The 23,277-nt window shown below is 38.8% G+C and overlaps 1 protein-coding gene across 12 annotated transcripts in view; it reads right to left on the bottom strand.

The window, feature by feature from the left end:
• Positions 1 to 23,277, bottom strand: part of rims1a (regulating synaptic membrane exocytosis 1a) — a 255,428-nt gene that overhangs the window by 163,643 nt on the left and 68,508 nt on the right. For all 12 annotated transcript variants that reach the window (XM_072916356.1, XM_072916363.1, XM_072916368.1 and 9 more), the window contains exons 3-4: positions 9,150 to 9,360; positions 4,348 to 4,359 (exon numbers count right to left, since the gene is read on the bottom strand). In XM_072916356.1, coding sequence (XP_072772457.1) covers positions 4,348 to 4,359; positions 9,150 to 9,360 — 223 coding nt within the window. The remainder of the gene's footprint in view (positions 1 to 4,347; positions 4,360 to 9,149; positions 9,361 to 23,277) is intronic.

The raw sequence follows: 23,277 nt of genomic DNA, 5'->3' as shown, positions 1-23,277 counted from the left end.
TAAAGTACCACTTTATACGGTCGAAGTTTTAACACTGCCAGTATGCCAAAATTTTTATTTTGGAGTTATGTATTTTTGTTTTTTGTTAAACCATTATAGAGTGCTATAAACATGTCTTTGAGTGGGAGTGTTAAGCACATTTAAAAATATAAATAGCAAAGCCATGTTGAATATCTTACGCAGTGACGTCATGTGCCTGCGTGCACCGAAATGGTATTGTGAGTATGCGCAGAATAAACGGTGCAGTAAGTTCCTGGACCAAAGAAATAATGGCGGTTTATTTATTTCCACACGTGAATATAAAGTGCTAGCTAATCACATTGGTGACTGTTATAACGTTAGACTGCTGCAGAAATGAGTAATGCTACAAAAAAAAATTGACCAGCTCAGCATTGTAGCCTTAGGAGAGGATGTTAAATGCAAATATGTGAAAGCTAGACATAGACTAGTGGAGCTCATCAACATTTAATTAGGATGTGATACATATCAAACAATAATAACAATGGTTAGTAAAGTACTGCACAGTGGAGCAGTGATTCTCAAATGGTGGGGCAGTAAATTATTTACTATGACTCGAAGGGGCAGCAGTGTCTCAGGGGGTAGAGCAGATCTAAGTACTTTAGGATTGACTAGTTAATCCCCTTTGGGCATATAGCACCACCCACCATGCCAGTCCGGTGTTGCCAACAATGGTGTATAAATGGGCATGAATACTTGGTGGGGACCAGAGAGGCTCTGGGCATGAATCGGACATCTATGGCTACACTTATCAACACCAGTGTGTGTTTGCATTATACGTCACCAGCGTATGTAGTGATGTTGTCTCTATAACAACCCATGCAGCTACAGTATAACAGACCTCTGATGTGTGGACAAGCGTATCACTTGCAAATGACAGAAGATCTTCACCGTATGATTTGATCTGTAAACCAATTTTGCCTGTAGTATAAACAGAATAGGACTTACATTATCCTTTTGAGTGAAATGTATTTATTACATAATGGTAACTAGTACAATGGTACCTCGGCTTATTAGTGCATTACCTTACGAGATTTTCGGCCAAGTGTTATGCTTTATGATGCGATCAAATATTTGGGTTCCAAGCCTCCCCGCCTCTAGTTGGCGTAGTAAATGTCAGAATAAACCCTGTAAAATCCGACCAAAACATCCAGTGTTTCCAGGGGCTGATCCAGACTATTTCAAGGTGAGTGGCACGGAGGTGCAACCAATAAATTAGGGGGGGGCGCCTAAAAACTACAAAAACGAAGGCAAGCACCTTCTTGTATATGTAGACCAATAGGTGCTAATAATTACTGCTCGTGAATCACACAGAAAACAATGATGTCATTATCACGGATACAAAATGCCAAATTATTTATGGTACTTAACAGCTGTTCATGTGAAAAAGTTAAAAATGCATGAAACTCTCATGCACAGTTCTGTTATGCAGTAACTAATGGAACTAATGAAGCAAATAAATGAAACTGCTTAAGTGACAGAGTTTCAAAATCAGTCAGTGAATATGTATTTTGCTGATTCAGTATTTGAGCTTACCAGTGTAGAATGCCAAAGCAGAGTTTGGACCTACAATAAAAAAAAATCTGCAGAAACAAAACTTTATCAAAGAAACATTGCAGATATAATTTATAAATAGTATAGTATAAATATAAAAGTATAAATAGTTTTATTAATGTTATATCATATTTATCATATCACTATGTGCAATAATATGTTACACTTAATTTGCACTGTGTGCATGTCTGTGTTACGCTGGAAATGCTGACTACAAATGTTTGCTAAAGCTGCAGCTCTCAGCTGATCTTTTTTTACAAAAAAATCCATACTGTGATATTTATTTTTCTTTTATATTTTTAATTTTAGCTTTATATTTAAATAATGTGTATACTTAGTTCATGTTGTTTGTAATCAGTGCCCTTTACTGCTGTAACACTGTAAATGTCCCCATTGTGGGATAAATAAAAGATTATCTTATCTTATTGACTGGGAAGTTTCCTTTTGAGCTACACATTTTTGGTGACTCTTGCAGCTTCTGTGTCGTTTCACATCATATTCACACACAAAACTTTACCAGACACTCCTTGCACTGGTTTTACCCAAGAATAGATGGGAATAAGCGGTAGAAAATTGAAGGATGGATAGATGGTTTGTCAGTCTTTGTTGTATCTGCATTTACTTTTTTTTAGCAGTACAGCTGTGATTTTCTCCATTGTTTCCATTGCTTCCATTGCCTACTCTCGTGTTGCATGTACTGATGCCGTACAAATGTTATTGTTGGTGGGAGTCCGTCTGCTTCGCAGTTTGATTGACATGAGTAAACAGCCCGGCCCTCGCTGCTTTCTCCACACAGTGCCTTCCACTTCATACGTGCCAGATTCCCGGAAAAACACGCATTTCAAAACGAGAGGCCGACTGTTAGCAATGTGTGACGTCTCAATTAGAGGCACGTGTTAAATGTAATGACAATGCGTGATTATTCACCCTATTCTTAACCTGAGGCTGCAACACTTCAATCACAATGTACATAACTCAGTGGGAGTGTCTTACCTGAAGTCGTCCCCTGTCACATCTTGTTTGTACAACTTCAAATAAAAAGCCCCCTTTTGTTTTAAACATTGCATTCTCTCATAGTAAAAACAAATACTGCATTTTATTTTTGAATCTGCTTGGTGATAGAATAGAGGGTATCAACTGCTTGATTGACAGTGTCAAGAGCCAAAACAATTTGGAGTGGCACACAGGGGGGCACACTAGATCACAGGGGGAGCTGTAGCTAGTGAGACAATTAGAACAAACAGGGAACAAACAGGAAAAAGAAAACGGATGATATTTATTGAATTAAAGAAAATGATCAAAAACATGACCAAACGTGTCGCCAAGTTTGTGTAGCAATTTGAGCGTACACTGCTAGTCTACACCATACTGAAGAGAATGAGTCCATAACGCTAGCCAAAGATGTTAAAATAATATCTAAACTGCAAACGTTTATCCATGAAAACATGCAGGAGCTTTTGATGGTGTGTTTGATGGAGAAGCAACTGGAAGTACACTCTGCAGGGTATACGCTGTACATTGTTAATACATTACTTAATAAAACTACTGCAGTTGTTTGTAGTACATTCTACTGAATTGTTTTTAGAACCATATTTATTTAAAAAAATTGTTTTTCATTTGAAAAAAATATGTTACATGTTTTTTTTCGGGGGGCAAAGCACACATCAAATTGATTTAAACCTATTTTGATGGGTAACAATGTTTCTTTTCAAAGGTACGAGCTGCGTCACAAACCCAATTAAAAGTTTTCAATAAATGACCAATTCTAAATTTCGTCTTTTGTTCCTTATATTTACATTTCAATGCTGAACAATACTGTATAAAAAAATGTAAATACTTTTAATTTTGCCCTGCTCTTCAGATTTTGTTGTACTTAAAATGCAGACTTTAATACACTAAACCTCTCCTACCTGTCCATGAAACATCACTGAACATGACCTGACATGCCCAACTTTCTCAGAAACATTTTGAATTCAAGTCCTGAGTTCAATCCCGGGCTCGGGATCTTTCTGTGTGGAGTTTGCATGTTCTCCCCGTGACTGCGTTGGTTCCCTCCGGTTACTCCAGCTTCCTCCCACCTCCAAAAACATGCACCTGGGGATAGGTTGATTGGCAACCTTAAATGGTCCCTAGTGTGTGAATGTGAGTGTAAATGTTGTCTGTCTATCTGTGTTGGCCCTGTGATGAGGTGGAGACTTGTCCAGGGTGTACCCCGCCTTCCGCCCGAATGCAGCTGAGATAGGCTCCAGCACACCCCGCAACCCCAAAAGGGACAAGCGGTAGAAAATGGATGGATGGATTTTGAATTCATGCAATTTTGATAATTTTTTTCACTATTATGAATGCACTTGTCATATTCCTTTCCACGTTTGTACACATTTGCTATTTAATTTTACTGAGTTAATTTTATACATGCAGTCGTCATGTTCCTCTTAATATTTTGTGAAATTTAAATTTACTTAGTTTGTACACAATGACTTATGTTTACTCTTACCTCTTTAACAATATGCTCTAAAATACACTTTAAATTATGTAAATATGTGTAATTGAATTAAATGAAGACTATTTTTGAAGAATACATTTGCTTGTTTTGATACATATAAAATATGGCTGGCACCTAATGACAATGGGAAAATGAGGGTAACCAGGTGAGCCCAGTTAAGAACTGGTTGATATGGTGAGAAATGTGTAAAAATAAATGCTACTCTAACTCTACATATGATTTAAATTGTGATATACACATGCAATATTCTTCAACAAAATCTCTGTACTCACCACTTTGTCCTCCTTCAGTCCAGTCATCCATTCATGTACAATAAAAGAAGGACATGCAAATGAAAGAAAGACACAGTTAGTGAATGTGAGTCTTTTCTGTGGCAGAAATTAAAGCTGCTTTAAGAGTTGTCGCTTTTTCCAGGTAAGTCTTTATGAGCTACAAGAAGACAAAAGCATTTAACATGTAAATATTTGTAACACGTAAAAATCGGCTCGGTCTCGGTAGCTAGCAATGCAGCTAAGGGGAGCAATCAATTCTACAGCTGAGTCACTTTAAAAATACATTAAAAAACCGTCAACAATACTTAATTTACGTTCTGTAACCTAACCTGTATAATAACCAAACAGTAGCTACATTGTTATTGTAAAAGCGAACACCGAGGAACTATTTTTCTAGTGTCTTTTTCTAATATCGTCATGCTTCGGTATTAGCCGTAAAAGCTAACTACAGCAGGATATACTGTATATACTGTACTGTACATGGTCATTGGTATATATTGTATATATGTTATTGACATAATATAATATATCTGTATATATATTATTCTGTACACATATTATGAATATATTCGTATATATGTTAGATTTTTTATCGCCATATTAGTCTATTTATACCTGCATTGTCCTTTCCATCCTTACACTTTCCATCATTGTAACTGAGCTACTGTGTTGAACAATTTCCCTTGTGGATCATTAAAGTTTGTCTAAGTCTAAGTCTAAGGTTATCTTGCTTCTATGTCAGCACGAAACGCAATTGAGTTTGTAATGCACAACACTGCAATACTATTCCAACCCTACTAACTGAAAAACATGAACAATCATATTACAGTATCTGTAAAGTATTAGCCCACATTTCATGTTGTGTTTGTACACCGCTAGCCAGACAGTGTATGCTGTCTGTTATGATACATGCATGACGTGCTGAGTGTATCATGATCAATATAAAGTGTGACTCACTCGATGGACAGTTTTGCGTTTGGTCCAGCTGGCAGGGGATGTTTTTTCTGGTTTATTTGGGGTAAGCATGCCATTTATGTTGAGTTGAGTTTGTGTTTGTTTTGAACATGCATGCATGTTCAACATGTTCGAAAAGGAGAAGCACAGTTTATTTAATCCTACCACTTTTACTTTGCATAGTAATTGCTAACACTTGTGTTCACTTCCTGTTCTCAATTTATTCACACTATACTGCATAACGAATAACATTAAAAATAAATAAATAAAAAAAGAATAATTAGTGGAGTAAGTTATATTTCATATGGTGAGATAAATAAGATTATCTAGAAAATGAATGAATGGATTAAATAAAATCAGAATGTTTATAATGATTATTCTTCTTTGTACTTCGTAAACACTTTAAGTTTGAAGAGTTTCTTGAAGTGGATTATATTAGTACATTGTTTGATTTCTTTGCTTAATCCATTCCATAATTTGATTCCACATACTGATATATTGAAGGTCTTCAGTGTTGTACGTGCAAATGTTTTAATTACATTTTTCTCTAAGATTATATTTCTCCTCTTTTGTTGAGAAGAATTGTTGTATATTCTCAGGTAGCAGATTGTAGTTTGCCTTGTGTATAATTTTAGCTGTTTGCAAATTCACTACGTTGTGGAATTTCAGTATTTTCGATTCAATGAATAAAGGATTTGAATGTTCTCTATATCCAACATTATGTACTTTTCTAACTGATCTTTTTTGTAACAGGGTTAATGAATGAAGTCTACTTTTGTAATTATTTTCCCATATCTGCAAAATTACTCAGACATGGTAACACTAGCGAGCAGTAGAGAATAAGGAGTGATTTTTGGTGTAGAACATGTTTTGCTTTATTGTCGAAATATCTTGTCTCCAAATTCCACATTTGCAGCTTTGAGTCGATTTCACATCACTCTATCGGCTTCTGTCTGCTCCAACGTCTCAGTTTATTTCGTTAATCCTCCGTTTATTCAGTTTTAAAAAGATAAGGTTGTGAATCTTCATTTGTCCAAAAATAGTCTTCTTTGTTTTTTGTTACCAAGTCTGCCATGATTAGAACACGCACAAGCATTTTGTATCCAGAATTAGGAACACACTGGAAGTCAGACGTGTGCTGCTATGGAAAGGGATATTATTGCTTGGAAGAAGTCAGTCATTGATTAAAATGACTATAATACGGTAAACATTGAACATATTACATATTGTTATAAAAGTGTCTGTTACTACATTATATATAGACTTGCAGTGTGTATATAAAACGTTGATTGAGGGTTTTGAAGTTCTTTTAGAGGGCTTTGAAGGCTACAACGGTGACTCCCATTAGCTGCATCTTGCAAGCATTTGTTATCATCTTTAAAATCCTAATAAAAAAAAGACATGTTTTCTTGTCTCTCATAATGATTGTGAACAATTCCAAAAAAAGTGCAATTCTCGTTTGTTTCAAACAAGTTTTAACAAGTTTCATGAAGAAACAACACATTTTTACATCTGCACAATTCAACGTAGAAGTTGAAAGAAGCAGTTAATTTGTATTCTACAATTTTCTACAATTGCAAAATAGCATTATTTTAGTTTTGCTCAATGATAGAATGGTGTTTTAAACTATAGTTTGCTCATCAATGTTTTCATATACTCATTTTTGTTAGCTCTTGTGTATTCTCTTCTGAACCAAATAACGTGTTATTTGCAAATAGTACTAACTCTAAGTTTTTCATGACTTTATATACGTCAGACTTGTATATAAAACAAACAGTTTTGTTCTGAGCGTTCACCCCTGCGATACACCACAAAATACAATATATACAGGCATAAGGATGTGTGTTCTCTTATCGTAAATTCCGGACTATAAGCTGATACTTTTTTCCTACGCTTTGCACCATGTGGCCCATTTTTGGATTCTTCTTCGCTGATGGTAGTAATACAAACAGTTTAAAAATAGATAATCCAAAGCAAACACACTGAATAAATGTTATTATTTGTGACATAGCGCCTTTTTGTGTACGAGTGCGCTCACTGCAGGTGCTGTAGTGCTGCATTGCCCTTCTGTTTAGACTGAGATTTCAACCGGAAGTAGAAGTCGTGTTACGTCGTCTAGCCATTCACAACGTTTGCACTCAAATGGATTCTTCATTCATCACTCCAAGCTACGTTTGTAGGTTTTACAGTATACCTTAAACAATTCTTACTTACTAAACCGTCCAATGTGTGATGTATGTAGGAGTCTTTTCATGCATATTTGTGCGTGCTATTGTAATGTAATTAAGGGAGCTTTGTTAGCATTGGCTAATATGCTAACACATTTACAAGTCTCTTTGTTAGTAATATTAACTTACAATGGCATTATTTCTGTATTGATTCAGTTTTGTAAAATCACCAAAATGTCACCATGGAGTTATTGAGTCTGTTTAGCTGATTGGAGAGATAGCTTATGCAGCTAGTGGGTCCATGGCGATAAATTTTGTTTTGTTAAGTCAGCCGTTTTGCTGCCGTGCTACAGGCACCATTTGGAAACAATTAAGTCATGAAAATAAACATTTACAAAATCTTTCTGTGTAAATACCTCATTTCACAACATATGTACGTGTGGCTTATAAACTACTGCGGCTAATATATGGGGAAAAAAATATTCTAAAATTCAGTGGGTGCGGCTATATACTGTTTCACTCTATAGTCTGGAAAATACGGTAATTTTACCATTTGCTTCCTGTTCTTTGTGGGTGGGTGTTGAAGTCTGTTTGGGGTCATTAAATGCCACACAGGCAACAGAGGGCAGGGATCGAGAGGGGACATCACTTATTTCAGAGGAAGTTATAACCTCTTTATTTACACAGAGACCCCTGCTGTGTTTTATAGGGCACCTCTGCACCCCTGGGAGACCACCTCCTCGCTCCACAACTTACTCTAATGCCCAATTAACCTTTAACAGCTTCTGCCTGGGTCGTATAGTGTATTCATACAGAGGGCCCATATAATTACACAGTTACTAAATATATCAAATAAAATACAGTATACGATATAACACCAATCCACACACAACACAGCTGCGCTATGGCACATTCCGTGCCTTCCACCTGAACTTAAAACCACTAGACCTTGTATAAACTCTATATACAGGCACGTTTAATATCAGTAACAAGCAGTGACCTTCAGTTTTTTGTTTTGTTTTTAAAACTTTAAACTTTCAGGAAATACACAAAAAGGGATGAGGGACAATACTAATTATATTTTGTGCCTGATGCGGATTATTTCTCATATGTTACCTTACATTTAATTTTCTGTGTGTGTGTGAAGGCTAACGGCCCCGAAGAGACAATGACAGTTGACAAGAGATTTCACTCTCAAAAAGGTATGGGCACATTTTGATTAAACGTTCAGGAAATGTCCATTGGATACGGAACAAGTTGTTAAATTTTGAGGCTGATCTTAATTTCTACTAAATTAACTTCTGTTCAACTTCTGTGTGTGTATGCTTGCCACCCCGCCTCCACTCATATAGACAAAGACAGTGGATGACTGAAAAGAGGCTTCACTCTTTCATTTCACTATATGTAGCTCAAAAATTAATGGGCAGATTTGAATGAAATTTTCAGGAAATGTCAGAATAAGATAAGGAACAAGTGATTTAAATTTTGGGCCTGTGCTGGATCAAAATCTGGATTCAAGGCTTTTCTACAATTGAGAAGTAAGGCCTAGCTCTAAAAAGTGCTTTCCTAGGTTTTTTATGTAACATAGAAGGGTGAAAATCCCTTTATTTTATATTTGCATCATTGTATGATTCAAATGTTTACAGACAAACCAATAAAATTGGTCACTCTGTATCTCACCGTGTTGGATCGTAGGGAGACCCTCCCCCCACAGCGGGCACAAAACTTGGTCTGACAGTACGAACACAAGTTCCCACAACCGTCTGCAAACTTGGTCTTCTGGCAGATGCCGCAGGTTGGAGCATCATCCCGGTGAACTGCTGAACCGGCTGCAGTCGTGGCCTGCCGTATCACTGTCTCTCTGTAGCTGGAAAGCTGCTGCTGGATGCCCCTGAAATACAGAACACGATTGATTTGTGATTGTTCTGACGCTAAGTAAATATTGACCTGGCACCCAATGCTCCATCCATCCATTTTCTACCGCTTATTCCCAATGCTGACAAATACAATAGCTTTTCTAAAAAATTAAATATCTGAAAAAACGTATATCATCCATCTTTTTCCGCTTATCTGAGGTTTGGTTGCGGAGGCAGCAACCTAAGCAGAGAAGCCCAGACTTACATCTACCTGGTTACTTTGTCCAGTTCCTCCCTGGGGATCTCATGGCCAGCTGAGAGACAAAGTCTCTCCAACGTGTCCTGGGTCTTCCCCCAGGCCTCCTCCTGTACTAGTCGGACTGAACACTTCCCCAATGGCTGACCCAGTGCCTGTGTCACCTCATACGGCTCCTCTCGATGTGGAGGAGCATTGGCTTTACTCCGAACACCTCCCAAATGGCTTCTCACCGTAATAATTATTAACTATCATGTTTGAATGTTGTCTGTCTATCTGCGTTGGCCCTGCAATGAGGTGGCGACTAGTTCAGGGTGTACCCCGCCATCTTCCTGAATGCAGATTGGATAGGCTCCAGCCACCCCCCGTGACCCTGAGAGGGACAAGCTGTAGAAAATGGATGGATGGATGGACGGATAATTTATTAATTGTAGCGTAAACGATTTTTAATGCAGTTCGCACAGCAAAACTTACTAATTGTCATTGACAAGCAGGAGCTTTCGGTCCTTCAGAAATGTGTACACTGATCTGCTTGTTGAATTGTTTGAGATGGCTGTAAAAAACTACCCAATGTTATAAGTAGCTACACACAACTAAGTAAACGGATGTTCTTTACAAAAAGGAAAGCTATGTTCATAAAATCCAGTCATTACAAGAGTTGTCAGCTCTAATTGATTGTTTCAAGCTGCATTTGCTGACATAAGAAACTCTTACAATCAATACACGAGAGAAATCCTTCGTTTATCAACGTGTTGATTAACTGGATTTCCACATTGTGGAAATAGGATAGTGTGCTAATACTGTGGGGAAAGACAGGGGCCAAAAGAGAGAAAAATTATGTAGACAAACTGAGGACAAATGTTGAATTGGCCACGTTTGTATGATTGGGCTCTGGGGACCTAGCTGTCCTTGATCCTTGGGTGCATGGTTTTCTGTTGCAGGGCACATCAAGGTCCCCTCTTGGTGGGTGGTTGGTTGCTTTGGGCCTACTGGTGGCCCCTTGATTCATCAGATAAAATCCGCCTGGATTACTGTCGGTTTGAGTGAGGAGAAACAATATACAGCGTGGGGTATCGTCGCTACGGTCTACAACAGAACCTCCACACAATACCACAAGTCACACTAGGGGTTAAGGGGTGGGGAAAGGCGCTACTCAGTGGCCTAGTGGTTAGAGTGTCCGTCCTGAGATCGGTAGGTTGGGAGTTCAAATCCCGGCCGAGTCATACCAAAGACTATAAAAATGGGACCCATTACCTCCCTGCTTGGCACTCAGCATCAAGGGTTGGAATTGGGGGTTAAATCACCAAAATGATTCCCGGGCGCAGCCACCGCTGCTGCCCACTGCTCCCCTCACCTCCCAGGGGGTGATCAAGGGTGATGGGTCAAATGCAGAGAATAATTTCGCCACACCTAGTGTGTGTGTGACAATCATTGGTACTTTAACTTTAACTTTTAACTTTAACATCTGTATCTGTTGGATAAGCTCAGAGCAATCGGATTTGATAAAACCTCATCGAGCTGGATGCAATCTTACTTGGAAGGGAGGAAACAGGTGGTAGAGGTGAACGGCACTGTGTCCCCCCCAACCCCTCTCAGTAAGCTGTGGAGTCCCCCAAGGCAGTATATTAGGGCCTTTACTGTTCCTAATATACATAAACGACATGTCATCAGCATCCGACTGTGAATTGTTCCTGTTTGCGGATGACTCGGCCCAGCTGGTATCCGGTAAGGACAAGTCACAGGTGGAGAAAATCCTCAGTGCTGAACTCTGTAGAATTTGCACCTGGCTCGCTGACAACAAGCTATCCATACACTTGGGCAAAACGGAATCCATCCTCTTTGGGTCCCACATCAACCTTAAGAAAGTCAGTGACTTCACTATAAGTGGGTGACATTGTTATCACCAGGAAAGATGAGGTCACCTACCCAGGTTCCATTCTAGAGGCTAATCTTTCCTGTGATAAAATGGCAACCAAAGTATTCAAAAAGGTCAACCAACGAACAAGATTTCTCTACAGAATCTCCTCTCTGGTCAACAAAAGCACCATGAAGATTCTAGCAGGAACTCTCATTCAACCCTTTTTTGATTACGCATGCACCTCCTGGTACCACAGCACCTCCAAAACCCTCAAATCTAGACTCCGAACATCCCAAAACAAGCTAGTCAGGTTACTTCTAGACCTCCAACCCACATCACACCTCACTCCTACCCACTTCTCCAAAGTGGGCTGGCTCAGTGTGGAGGACAGAGTAAAACAACTTGCACTGAGCCTAGTCTATAAAATCCGCTACACCTCCCTGATACCGAAGTACATGTCACACTACTTCCTTAACGTAAATGACCGCCATAACCACAACACCAGGGGGAGCTCCACTAACCACGTTAAACGTTAACTCATTCTCCTTCTATGCCACATCAATATGGAATGCACTCCCAACAGGTGTAAAAGAAAAGGTGTCTCTATCCTCCTTCAAAACCGCACTAAAAGAACACCTCCAGGCAACTTCAACCCTAAACTAACACCCTCCCCCTTCCACATCCCACCTCCCCGGATTGTAAATAATCAAATGTAGATACTTATTCTTATGCTTTCTGATCTCTATCTCCCTCTATGTCCACTACTTGCTGTACATATCCTACCAAGTCAGTCCTACACTGTTTCAATGTCCATTTCTCTGATGATGCAATTGTTGATGACTGAAGTGTTGATATCAACCAAACCTAACCCCCCCCCCCCCCCCCCCCTCCACATCCCACACCCCGGATTTTAAATAATGTAAATAATTCAATGTATATACTCTGATGATTATCTTGTATGATGACTGTATTATGATGATAGTATATATCTGTATCATGAATCAATTTAAGTGGACCCCGACTTAAACAAGTTGAAAAACGTATTCGGGTGTTACCATTTAGTAGTCAATTGTACGGAATATGTACTGTACTGTGCAATCTACTAATAAAAGTTTCAATCAATCAATCAATCTACTATTTTATTCACACAAGAATAAGCTCTCCCTTGTTTTTAGTACACAGGACACACATATGCACACACACGCACACACACACACACACCACACACACAGGGTTTTATGAAGGCCAGAGCAGGTCAGGTGAAGCATGGCCAAGCTGGTGCGTGGTGGGTTAGCTACAGGGTGTCAGCGCATATTCCTGGCTGGTTGGTCCGTGGCCAGTGGGCCTTGTTGGCGCTGTGCGTAGCGGGCTTTGGCGGGGGGTGCATCTGTCCCCTTTGTATGGCCCAAATGCCACCCTGCGGCTTTCTCAGTAGTATGGGTGTGTTTCTATATCTTTGAATAGAGGGATGTCTCTGTGGGTTATGAGATGCCCTAGTGGTTTTGGTCAGGACACACACTGTCCTCTGGATCATTGGGGCAATATTGCGTTCCTCTAATGATAACTATCAAGGACTTCCAGTGGCAGATCAGAGAGCATAAACCTCCAAATGCTGGAGGAGAGACTCAGTGAATATGTATTGGATTCTAATGTAGGAACACATGTGAACAGGAACAATCACTATCCCTATCTCTCTATTGTGGTTGTAGCTATCAATATCACCGTAATTACAATTTTCTATCACTGCCTTTCTTGCACTCCGTATAAGTGCTGCTGTTATTTCTAGTGTCACTTATTTGATTACTCTGTGTCAGACTTATATTGCTGTTTTGTGGATTATTTCGTGCTCTCTCTTCTTCTGCCCATCTACACATCTCATCAACCAGCAGGTCCTAATACGCACTGTATTAATGTTCCTGTTATTGTCTCATTTTTTTGCTTGTCTACTCTGCCTGTCGATCTCTAGGTTTCCAAACCAGGCTGTCTCCTCCACTCATCTCTCTCTCTATTTCCTCAGTCTCTCCCCTCTAAAAACTGGTACTGTCCATTTCTATTCCAAATTAATACTTTAAATCAAAATAAAACATTCATTTCTACCAATTTTACATAAATATAGGCTCCAGCCACCCCTGCGACCCCAAGAGGGACAAGCGGTAGAACATGGATGGATGGATGGATATACCGGCACAATAAGGCTTACAGATCACTCATACTGCATGACTAAGCTGCCAAACAGGACAGCTTGAAGAAAAATGTGCAGCATGGCAGAACATGTGGTAAGCATGTCCTCACAGCCATGAGGTTCTGCATTCGCATCTAAACTTAGACATCTACAGTATGTGTAGAGTGTGCATATTTTTGTTTCTTTTCTTCTACAGTTGAATTTTGATTGTTAAACGTATGTCTATTCATGCATGCATTCATTTAATCCTGTTCAGGGTCAGCTGTAACTAGGAGTCCAACACCTTCCTTTACACACAGCCTGAGCTACGAAGATCCAAATACTGCGCGCTAACCATCGTGTACAAACTATAAAATTATGTGCACTATTAGTGAGCTCCTAAAAGTGCTTGTACAATTGTTAACTGTTGCAGACTGCCTTATTCAAATGAGATTTTTGCGTGTACTACATGCTGCCACCATGGAGACACCTACTCAGTGGCCTAGTGGTTAGAGTGTCCGCCCTGAGATCGGTAGGTTGTGAGTTCAAACCCCGGCCGAGTCATACCAAAGACTATAAAAATGGGACCCATTACCTCCCTGCTTGGCACTCAGCATCAAGGGTTGGAATTGGGGGTTAAATCACCAAAAATGATTCCCGGGCGCGTCACCGCTGCTCCCCACTGCTCCCCTCACCTCCCAGGGGGTGAACAAGGGGATGGGTCAAATACAGAGAACACATTTCACCACACCTAGTGTGTGTGACAATCATTGGTACTTTAACTTTAATTTAACTTAATATACTGCACATTCATGTTATCATGCTGCTACCTTTGGCGTTTTGCTAAGTTTTGAAACATGCAGCACATATGTACCACTTTTTCAGGGCATTTTAGAAGTAGTCAATGGAATCCAATTTTTTAGCATGCCAAAAGTGTGCCCTGGCACTACATGCGAACGTGCCCTACAGACAAAAGAAATAAACGTTGCAAGAATTTATTTTTTCATATACAAACCCCGTTTCCATATGAGTTGGGAAATTGTGTTGGATGTAAATATAAACTGAATACAATGATTTGGAAATCCTTTTCAACCCATATTCAATTGAATGCATTACAAAGACAAGATATTTGATGTTCAAACTCATAAACTTTCTTTTTGCAAATAATAATTAATTTAGAATTTCATGGCTGCAACACGTGCCAAAGTAGTTGGGAAAGGGCATGTTCACCACTGTCTTACATCACCTTTTCTGTTAACAACACTCAATAAACGATTGGGAACTGAGGAAACTAATTGTTGAAGCTCTGAAAGTGGAATTCTTTCCCATTCTTGTTTTATGTAGAGCTTCAGTCGTTCAACAGTCCGGGGTCTCCGCTGTCGTATTTTACGCTTCATAATGCGCCACACATTTTCGATGGGAGACAGGTCTGGACTGCAGGCGAGCCAGGAAAGTACCCGCACTCTTTTTTACGAAGCCACGCTGTTGTAACACGTGCTGAATGTGGCTTGGCATTGTCTTGCTGAAATAAGCAGGGGCGTCCATGAAAAAGACGGTGCTTAGATGGCAGCATATGTTGTTCCAAAACCTGTATGTACCTTTCAGCATTAATGGTGCCTTCACAGATGTGTACGTTACCCATGCCTTGGGCACTAATACACCTCCATACCATCACAGATGCTGGCTTTTGAACTTTGCGGTTCGTTCCCCTTTGGTCCGGATGACACGATGTCAAATATTTCCAAAAACAATTTGAAATGTGGACTCGTCAGACCACAGAACACTTTTCCACTTTGCATGAGTCCATCTTAGATGATCTCGGGCCCAGAGAAGCCGGCGGCGTTTCTGGATATTGTTGATAAATGGCTTTCGCTTTGCATAGTAGAGCTTTAACTTGCACTTACAGATGTAGCGACAAACTGTATTTAGTGACAGTGGTTTTGTGAAGTGTTCCTGAGCCCATGTGGTGATATCCTTTAGAGATTGATGTCGGTTGTTGATACAGTGCCGTCTGAGGGATCGAAGGTCACGGTCATTCAATGTTGGTTTCCGACCATGCCGCTTACGTGGAGTGATTTCTCCAGATTCTCTGAACCTTTTGATGATATTATGGACCGTAGATGTTGAAATCCCTAAATGTCTAGCAATTGCACTTTGAGAAACGTTCTTAAACTGTTTGACTTTTTGCTCATAAAGTTGTGGACAAAGGGGTGTACCTCGCCCCCTCCTTTCTTGTGAAAGACTGAGCATTTTTTGGGAAGCTGTTTTTATACCTAATTATGGCACCCACCTGTTCCCAATTAGCTTGCACACCTGTGGGATGTTCCAAATAAGTGTTTGATGAGCATTCCTCAACTTTATCAGTATTTATTGCCACCTTTCCCAACTTCTTTGTCACGTGCTGCTGGCATCAAATTCTAAAGTTAATGATTATTTGCAAAAAAAAAAAAATGTTTATCAGTTTGATCATCAAACTGTCTTTGTAGCATATTCAACTGAATATGGGTTGAAAATGATTTGCAAATCATTGTATTCCGTTTTTATTTACATCTAACACAATTTCCCAACTCATATGGAAACGGGGTTTGTATATGAAAATAACAACTTCATTAAACACAAACACCAGCATACACAAAAACGCATCAATCAAATTAGTTTTATTCAGCCCCTTTAGTCTTCCAGCAGCTATAAAATCATAAAGTATTTGGAGTGAATAAATGATATGGTCTATTATTTTTATTTAAGATAACCTATATGTGTTGACAAGCATATGTAGAACGGGAGCTGCAGCGAGATCACCTCTTTTCTCACAGATATCTGCACAAATGCCAGTTAGCATGTCCTTTTTTTAGATGTACTAAATATAGACACAAAAGAGTGGCCGCAGGACAGTTTCAGCCTTGATAAATCACACACACAAAAAAATGTGCACTTTGTTCTCCCAGTATTTTGACCATTCTTTCTTTGCAAATATATTTTATTGAATTGTACAGTTAAAATCACACTCACACAGACCCTTCATACAGGCACACATCCACTCATACACACTCACATGCACACTTGAGGAGAGAGGTGCACTTGGACTTTAACAACTCAAGGTTTACAGTATAGACATTACTAGAATAAATACCCAGATATTGTATATATCCATCCATCCTGCTCTGGCTCAGGATCAGCAGGCTATCCAGAGCATAACAAGATGGATGAATATTCCTCGGCATCAAGGATACTCAGGAAGTGATCCCAAGATCACCTCCCGAGGACCTCTCCAGCGTTCACACTTAAAAAAAAAGAAGAAAGTCACAGGGCTTGATCAGATGCAAAAAATAATAAATAAAAAGTCACAAAAAAAAGTAAGTAAACCGTGACAAAACCATATCAAAAGTGACACAAAAAAGCAATAGTAGTGTGGGATCAATACAAGAAATAATAACAATCAGAAAAAAGGAATAAAACTACAAAAAAGATACGGCAATGATTCAATATATGTCAGTAAAGGTTTCCAGGTTAGTTCCCATTTATTCATATTTGTAGAGTTTATAAATCTTATTTTGTCAAGAGTCATTACATTCACAAGTTCATTTAACCAGTTCCTGAAGTTGGGTGAAGATGGGGTTTTCCACTCTTTGAGAATAAGTCTTTTGACCAAGACCGTCTTGAGCAGCAACACAGCTGTAAAATATTTTGGAAGTTTTTGTGATTCTGAAGACCACCCAAACAAGATTATATCCCTGTCAGGGACAAGTTTTCTCTGGTATACCCCCGAGTAAAAGAAGAAGATGCTGGACCAAAATGGTTGAATAATTGGACATTCCCAAAACGAATGAGACATTGATCCTTCAGCTGATTTACTTTTATCACAAAGTGGAGATGTATCAGAATAAAATTTGTGTAATAAGACTTTGGAGTAATAATAACGATGAATCACTTTAAACTGCATGAGCCTATGTCTGCTGTTAATTGAGCAATTGTGAATTTGAGAGAATGTCCGTTCTCATTGCTGTTTGGGTATTGTTGTTCTTAGTTCCTGTTTCCATGCTCTTTTAACACCATCTGCTGATGTCATGGGCATAATGAAGCAGCTGGCAAACTTGGCGATAAGCCAAATTGGGGATAGGTTGATTGGCAACACTAAATTGGCCCTAGTGTGTGAATGTGAGTGTGAATGTTGTCTGTCTATCTGTGTTGGCCCTGCGATGAGGTGGCGACTTGTCCAGGGTATACACCGCCTTCCGCCCGAATGCAGCTGAGATAGGCTTCAGCAGCCCCCGCTACCCCGAAAGGGACAAGCGGTAGAAATGGATGGATGGATGGACTTTGAAATGTTTTCTTTAATAAATTTTCTTACCTGCAAATAGCGAAACCAACTGAATTGGGACAAAGTGAATTAGATTCCCAATTGCTCAAATGACGCAAACCTGTCCTCGAAATAAATGTCTTTTATGCATTTAATTCCATTTGAGTACCAGTTTAAAAAAATTCTGTCCGTTATCGATGGAATAAATGCATGATTGTGACACATTGGTGAATACATAGTTACATTGGAGATATTCAATTGTTTTTTTAATGTGAGAAATACTTTTGATAGAATTTCTTACTACTACACTATGGCTTGTTGATTTAATCCAAGAGACTGGTTTAGTAAAAAGTACAGATAGCAATGATGTGTAAGGTTTAACTAATGACTGCAGTTCTAATTTCAGCCACAAGGAAGCAGAATTGAGTGATTATTTGCGTACCCCACTTTCCAATAGGTCAATGCGTTCAGATTTGATGCCCAGTAACAATTTTTGAACATTGGAAGACCCAGTCCCCCTTCCTTTGTAGATCTGAATAAGTGCTTTTTGGATATTCTGCGTTTTTTATATCCCCACGCAAAATCTAGAACTAAAGATTCAAGTTTTTGGAAAAAATCTGCAGGAATTAGAATTCGTAAATTTTGAAAAAGATAGATACATTTGGCAGGGTGATCATTTTGATAGCATTCGCTCTACCTAACACAGAGAGGGGTAGGGTCTTCCAATACTCAATACACCCTTTCAGTTTCTCAAAGGCTTCAGTAAAGTTCAATTTTAGTAATGATTCATAATTTTTAGATATTTTTAAACCGAGATAGGATATATAGTTTTCTGCAACTTTAACTGGGTTTTGACTGATTTTAACATTATCTCCTCGGAACATAAGCTCGCTTTTGGACCGGTTTATTTTATAACCAGATATTCTACCAAAAGAGTCTACATATTCTAAAAGAAGTGGTAATGCAATTTCTGGCTCAGTAAGTGTAACAAGTACATCATCTGCATAAAGTGAGATGAGACTCTCTGATGTGCCCACTGGAAATCCTTTAATATTAGAGTTCATTCTTAAACCAATAGCCAGTGGTTCTAGGGCCAAATTAATTGTAAGGGCGAAAGGCAGTCGCCCTGTCTCACGCCGCGATGCAATTCAAAACTATCTGGTATTACATTATTGGTTATGACATATGATTTTGGTGCAAAATAAATTATTTATTTTAACCCATTTTTTAAAATTGTCTCCAAACCCGAATAATTGAGAACATGAAATACGGTAGATAAGCCCACTCAATTGAATCAAAAGCTTTGTGAGCATCCAGAGTCAGGACAGCTGCCTTTTTGTTTCCTGTGCAGTCCGAGTACAACAAGTTCAATAACCTACCGAAAGAAGGTCTGTCCGGGATGAAACCGACCTGTTCCAGATGAATAATTTCTGTTATGTGGTTGCTTAACCTTGTTGCGAGTACCTTAGTTAGAATCTTATGGTCTAGATTGAGCAGTGAGATAGGCCTATAATTGGCTGGATCAAGTGGATTTTTTTCCCTTTTTTGGTATTATACAAATATGGGCTTCATGAAAGGAGCTTGGGAGTTTGTTGTTTAAGAAAGAGTCATTTAACATTCTAAGTATTATAGGGGACAGTATTTCACTAAAAGCTTGATAAAACTCCGCACCAAATCCATCTGGACCAGGGCTTTTATTCACGGAGAAAGATCTCAGTGTTTTTACCAATTATTCAGTTGAAATAGTATTGTCTATAGAATTCTGATGATTTGGACTCAGTTGAGGTAGGTTTAATGGAGTAAAAAAAACATTTAAATCATTAGCCGATATAGCTGAACTAGATTTATATAATTCTGAATAAAAGTATTGAAAGACATTGTTGATATCCTGCAAATCTGTACATATTTCACCTGTTTCCGGGCATATTTTGTGGATAGCAGCTTTGGCTTGATCTCCTTTTGACCTGTCTAGACAGAACTTTTTGTGGTTTATCAGATATTTCAAAATGTTTTTGTATATTTTTCAGTAAGAATTTAGATACTTCCCTGTGAAGAAGAGAGTTGTATTCATTGTTCAGTTTCAGCATCTTATTGTAGTCAGACTGCAAAAGAGAATTTATATGAATTTCTTCCATTTCTTTAATTTCTTTTTCTAATTCTTTCTGCCTTTTTCTTGGTTCTCTTTGTTTTGAGCTTCCAAAATAAATGATATATCCTCTCACATTAGCTTTAAGGGCTTCCCACAATGTGGAGTCTGAGACCTCTCCGTTATCATTCACCTCAAGAACATCTTGGATAATCTTGTTCATATACTCTTTAAAATCTTCATATAATAATAATTGTGGATTAAATCTCCATTTTTGTTTGATTTTAAGGAGATCAATTTGGATCTGCAGACTCACAGGGCTGTGATCTGATATGACTCTACTGTGGTACTCAGGATTACTGACATTGGAGAGGGCAGAGGCTTCCACTAAAAAGGAATCGATTCTCGTGTAAGAATTTTGTACAGCGGAGTAAAATGAATACTCCCTTTTATTAGGATGTTTTGTTCTCCATATGTCTATGATATTTCTTGATCTCATAAGATTATTAATGGTTTTAATGAATGAATTAGCAATTACATGAGATTTAGTTGACAATCTATCTAAAGTGGGATCCAAAAGGCAGTTAAAATCATCACCAATGTAGATATGAGAGGAGCTATCATCAGGAAGTAGACCAAAGACTCTATGATAAAAGTTTGAGTCATCAGTGTTTGGTCCATAGATATTCAAAAAAGTTACTGGGTAGGATGTAATATGACCATTTAATAAAATAAATCTTCCATTAAGGTCAATTATTTTTGATGTAAGTATGAAAGGCACATTTTTATGAAATAAAATGGCTACACCTCTAGCTTGTGAAGTAAAGGGTGCATGATAAATCTGATATATCCAGCTAGCTTTGAGTTTGTGTTGATTGTCTTTACAGAGATGTGTTTCTTGTAAGAATAAAACATCTGCTTTTAATGAATTTAAGTGTGAAAAAGCCTTCCCTGCTTTGATATTTTTGGCTAAGCCCCTGACGTTCCATGAAACTAGTGTGATTTTTTTTCTTACAATTTGACATTAAAGTTTTTTAGGATATTTTATCTTTACATGAAAAAAAAACCTTAGTAATTGGTAAGTTGAAATATGATTGTGCATCTGTCTCCTCCACATTCATGCTCAGATTCACATATACATACACAACACTCACACCCCATTGTTCCCCTTTCCCTCTGTCCCCACCGTGTGTAGTTCAATGTTTTAGAGTGAAATCTCCATTGTGATGTTGTCCATAAGACGTCGTGTTGGTCGATTCCCCAGTCCAAAAGTCCCCTACGCCCGTCTTCAGGCGCAGGACGCATGCTAGGAGTTGCGTTCACTGCTCCAAGCAATAGCTCGGCAGCAAAGTGTTTTTCTTTTTGATATCCTGCGTCCTTCGGTGAAATAAACCTCAGTGGAAAAGTGTATTTCTGCTTTATGCTTATTATAAGCCTTGTGTGGTAGACCCGTTACTGATGGTTAGCCACTAAGATGTTTTATAACGAAGGTCTTAGTGTCTGTAGGAGAGGTAAACATGTTTACCTGGTCATTGCACTCCACATGCAGGCGAGCTGGAAAACGTAGCATAAACTTGATCTCCTTCTCCCGCAGCATGTTCATTACCTCTCGAAAGGCCCGTCTTTGCGCTGTCACCTCGGCCGTGTAGTCTGGAAACAGGAACACGCGCAGGCCGTCGTAGATCAGCTCCTGGGGCGCTTGCCGTCACCATGGCGAGCGAGCGGGACACAGTGCGCGCGGTCCACCTCCACTTGTTTGGAGATCCCGACTATTTGTATGTTATTACGTCTTGAGCGCCCTTCCAATTCGTCTATTTTAGCTGCCAATTTCTCATTGCTCTTCCGCGTTTCAGTCAATTTTTGTTGGAGCGCTCGTGGTCGGAACCTTGCTGCTCCATGTCCTCCAATCTGTTGGTCAATGCCGTCTGCTTGTTTGTAAGCGCCTCAAGCTTTTCCTCAAGCATGTCAAAGCGTTTGTTCAGTGAGTATCTTATCCAGCAACTTCTCCAAAGTTGACGATGCCATCTCAGCGCTAGCCTCGAGCTCATTTACGGCCACAGGTGACTCTGATTGCTTCCCTCTTCGTGTCCTGGGCATAATCGTTGTTATCTATGTTTTGACAGAGTATAACTCACCCAGAGTGATAGGCATGCATATAGTTGGCCAAGCGTTGTCAGTTTTAATGGAAAAAAAAGCAGAATTTGAATTAAATCTTGCCGTTTTCACCGGAGTTACTGCAGAGGCAAACTACTGCGTGTGCATCTTAGCCACGCCCCCTCATTCTAATATTCAGCCTATGTTCTGCCTATTCATGAAGAAAGACACGCTAAATGGATTGCACTCTCTATATTGCTCACTTATGAGACAAAATTATCTGCGTACAATCTAAGAAGATCAGTTTTGCGTAGGCTATCAAGTTTGCACATGTTTTAATACATGCAAAACTTTAGTAGATAAAGCCTATAGTGTAATACCAAAACAAGTGCACACGTTTATATAATCTTAAAACTTTACATTTGTGCAACGCCACATGAATACTATATCTAAAGGTCACAAAAAGGTCACCTGCTGCTTCACTGCAGGAGTTACTTCCCGATCCATGGCTCTTACTGTGCCTTATTCTCTGGCTCTCATCATTTGCTGATCATTCTAACTTGATGCAATTTAATAGATCATAAGACTTTTTTCAGTATAGACTTTTGATTTCTAACTGTATGTGGCAGCCCGCTATTTTTTAATATTGTGATTTTTGAAAAGTAAATTGAGTTACATTCAAACTTGTTCTGTGTATGCCTGCAGACCGTTGGCAACTGTGTCCAAATAATTTGGGACACTGGGACTTGTATCAGCTCTGCATGTTTTAATACAGGCTGGCCATTTCTGAAAAATAAAATTATCTTTGGGGTATAATAAAATATCTCATGGTCAGAAGACAATAATATCAAACATTTGAATCAGTCTATAAAATTATATTTTTCATTGGACACCACAAATCCTTAGCTTTGACATTGTGTCTAACATGGGGTAGGTCTTTATACACATGACCAGTTAAAGTAAAAATGAAATGTACGTTGTTGCAGAGCTCAGTCAACCATCTTACATATTGTTTCCAGTTCTTTGAAAAACTGCTTCCCTGGGGTATTCACCAACAATAAACAATCAGGACAATTCTACAATGGCAGATCTAAATTATATTTCACATTTTGTTTTATTAAATGTGTATTCAATTTCCTATTTTTTTTAATTTTATAATAACATTTCATCCGGAGTTTTGTAATTGTGTTATAAAATTTG

The sequence above is a fragment of the Nerophis lumbriciformis genome, linkage group LG02, assembly GCF_033978685.3.
Source record: "Nerophis lumbriciformis linkage group LG02, RoL_Nlum_v2.1, whole genome shotgun sequence".
Lineage (NCBI taxonomy): Eukaryota > Metazoa > Chordata > Actinopteri > Syngnathiformes > Syngnathidae > Nerophis > Nerophis lumbriciformis.
Note: the sequence above shows the minus strand (reverse complement) of the source record. Positions and strands in the feature narration are given on the sequence as shown.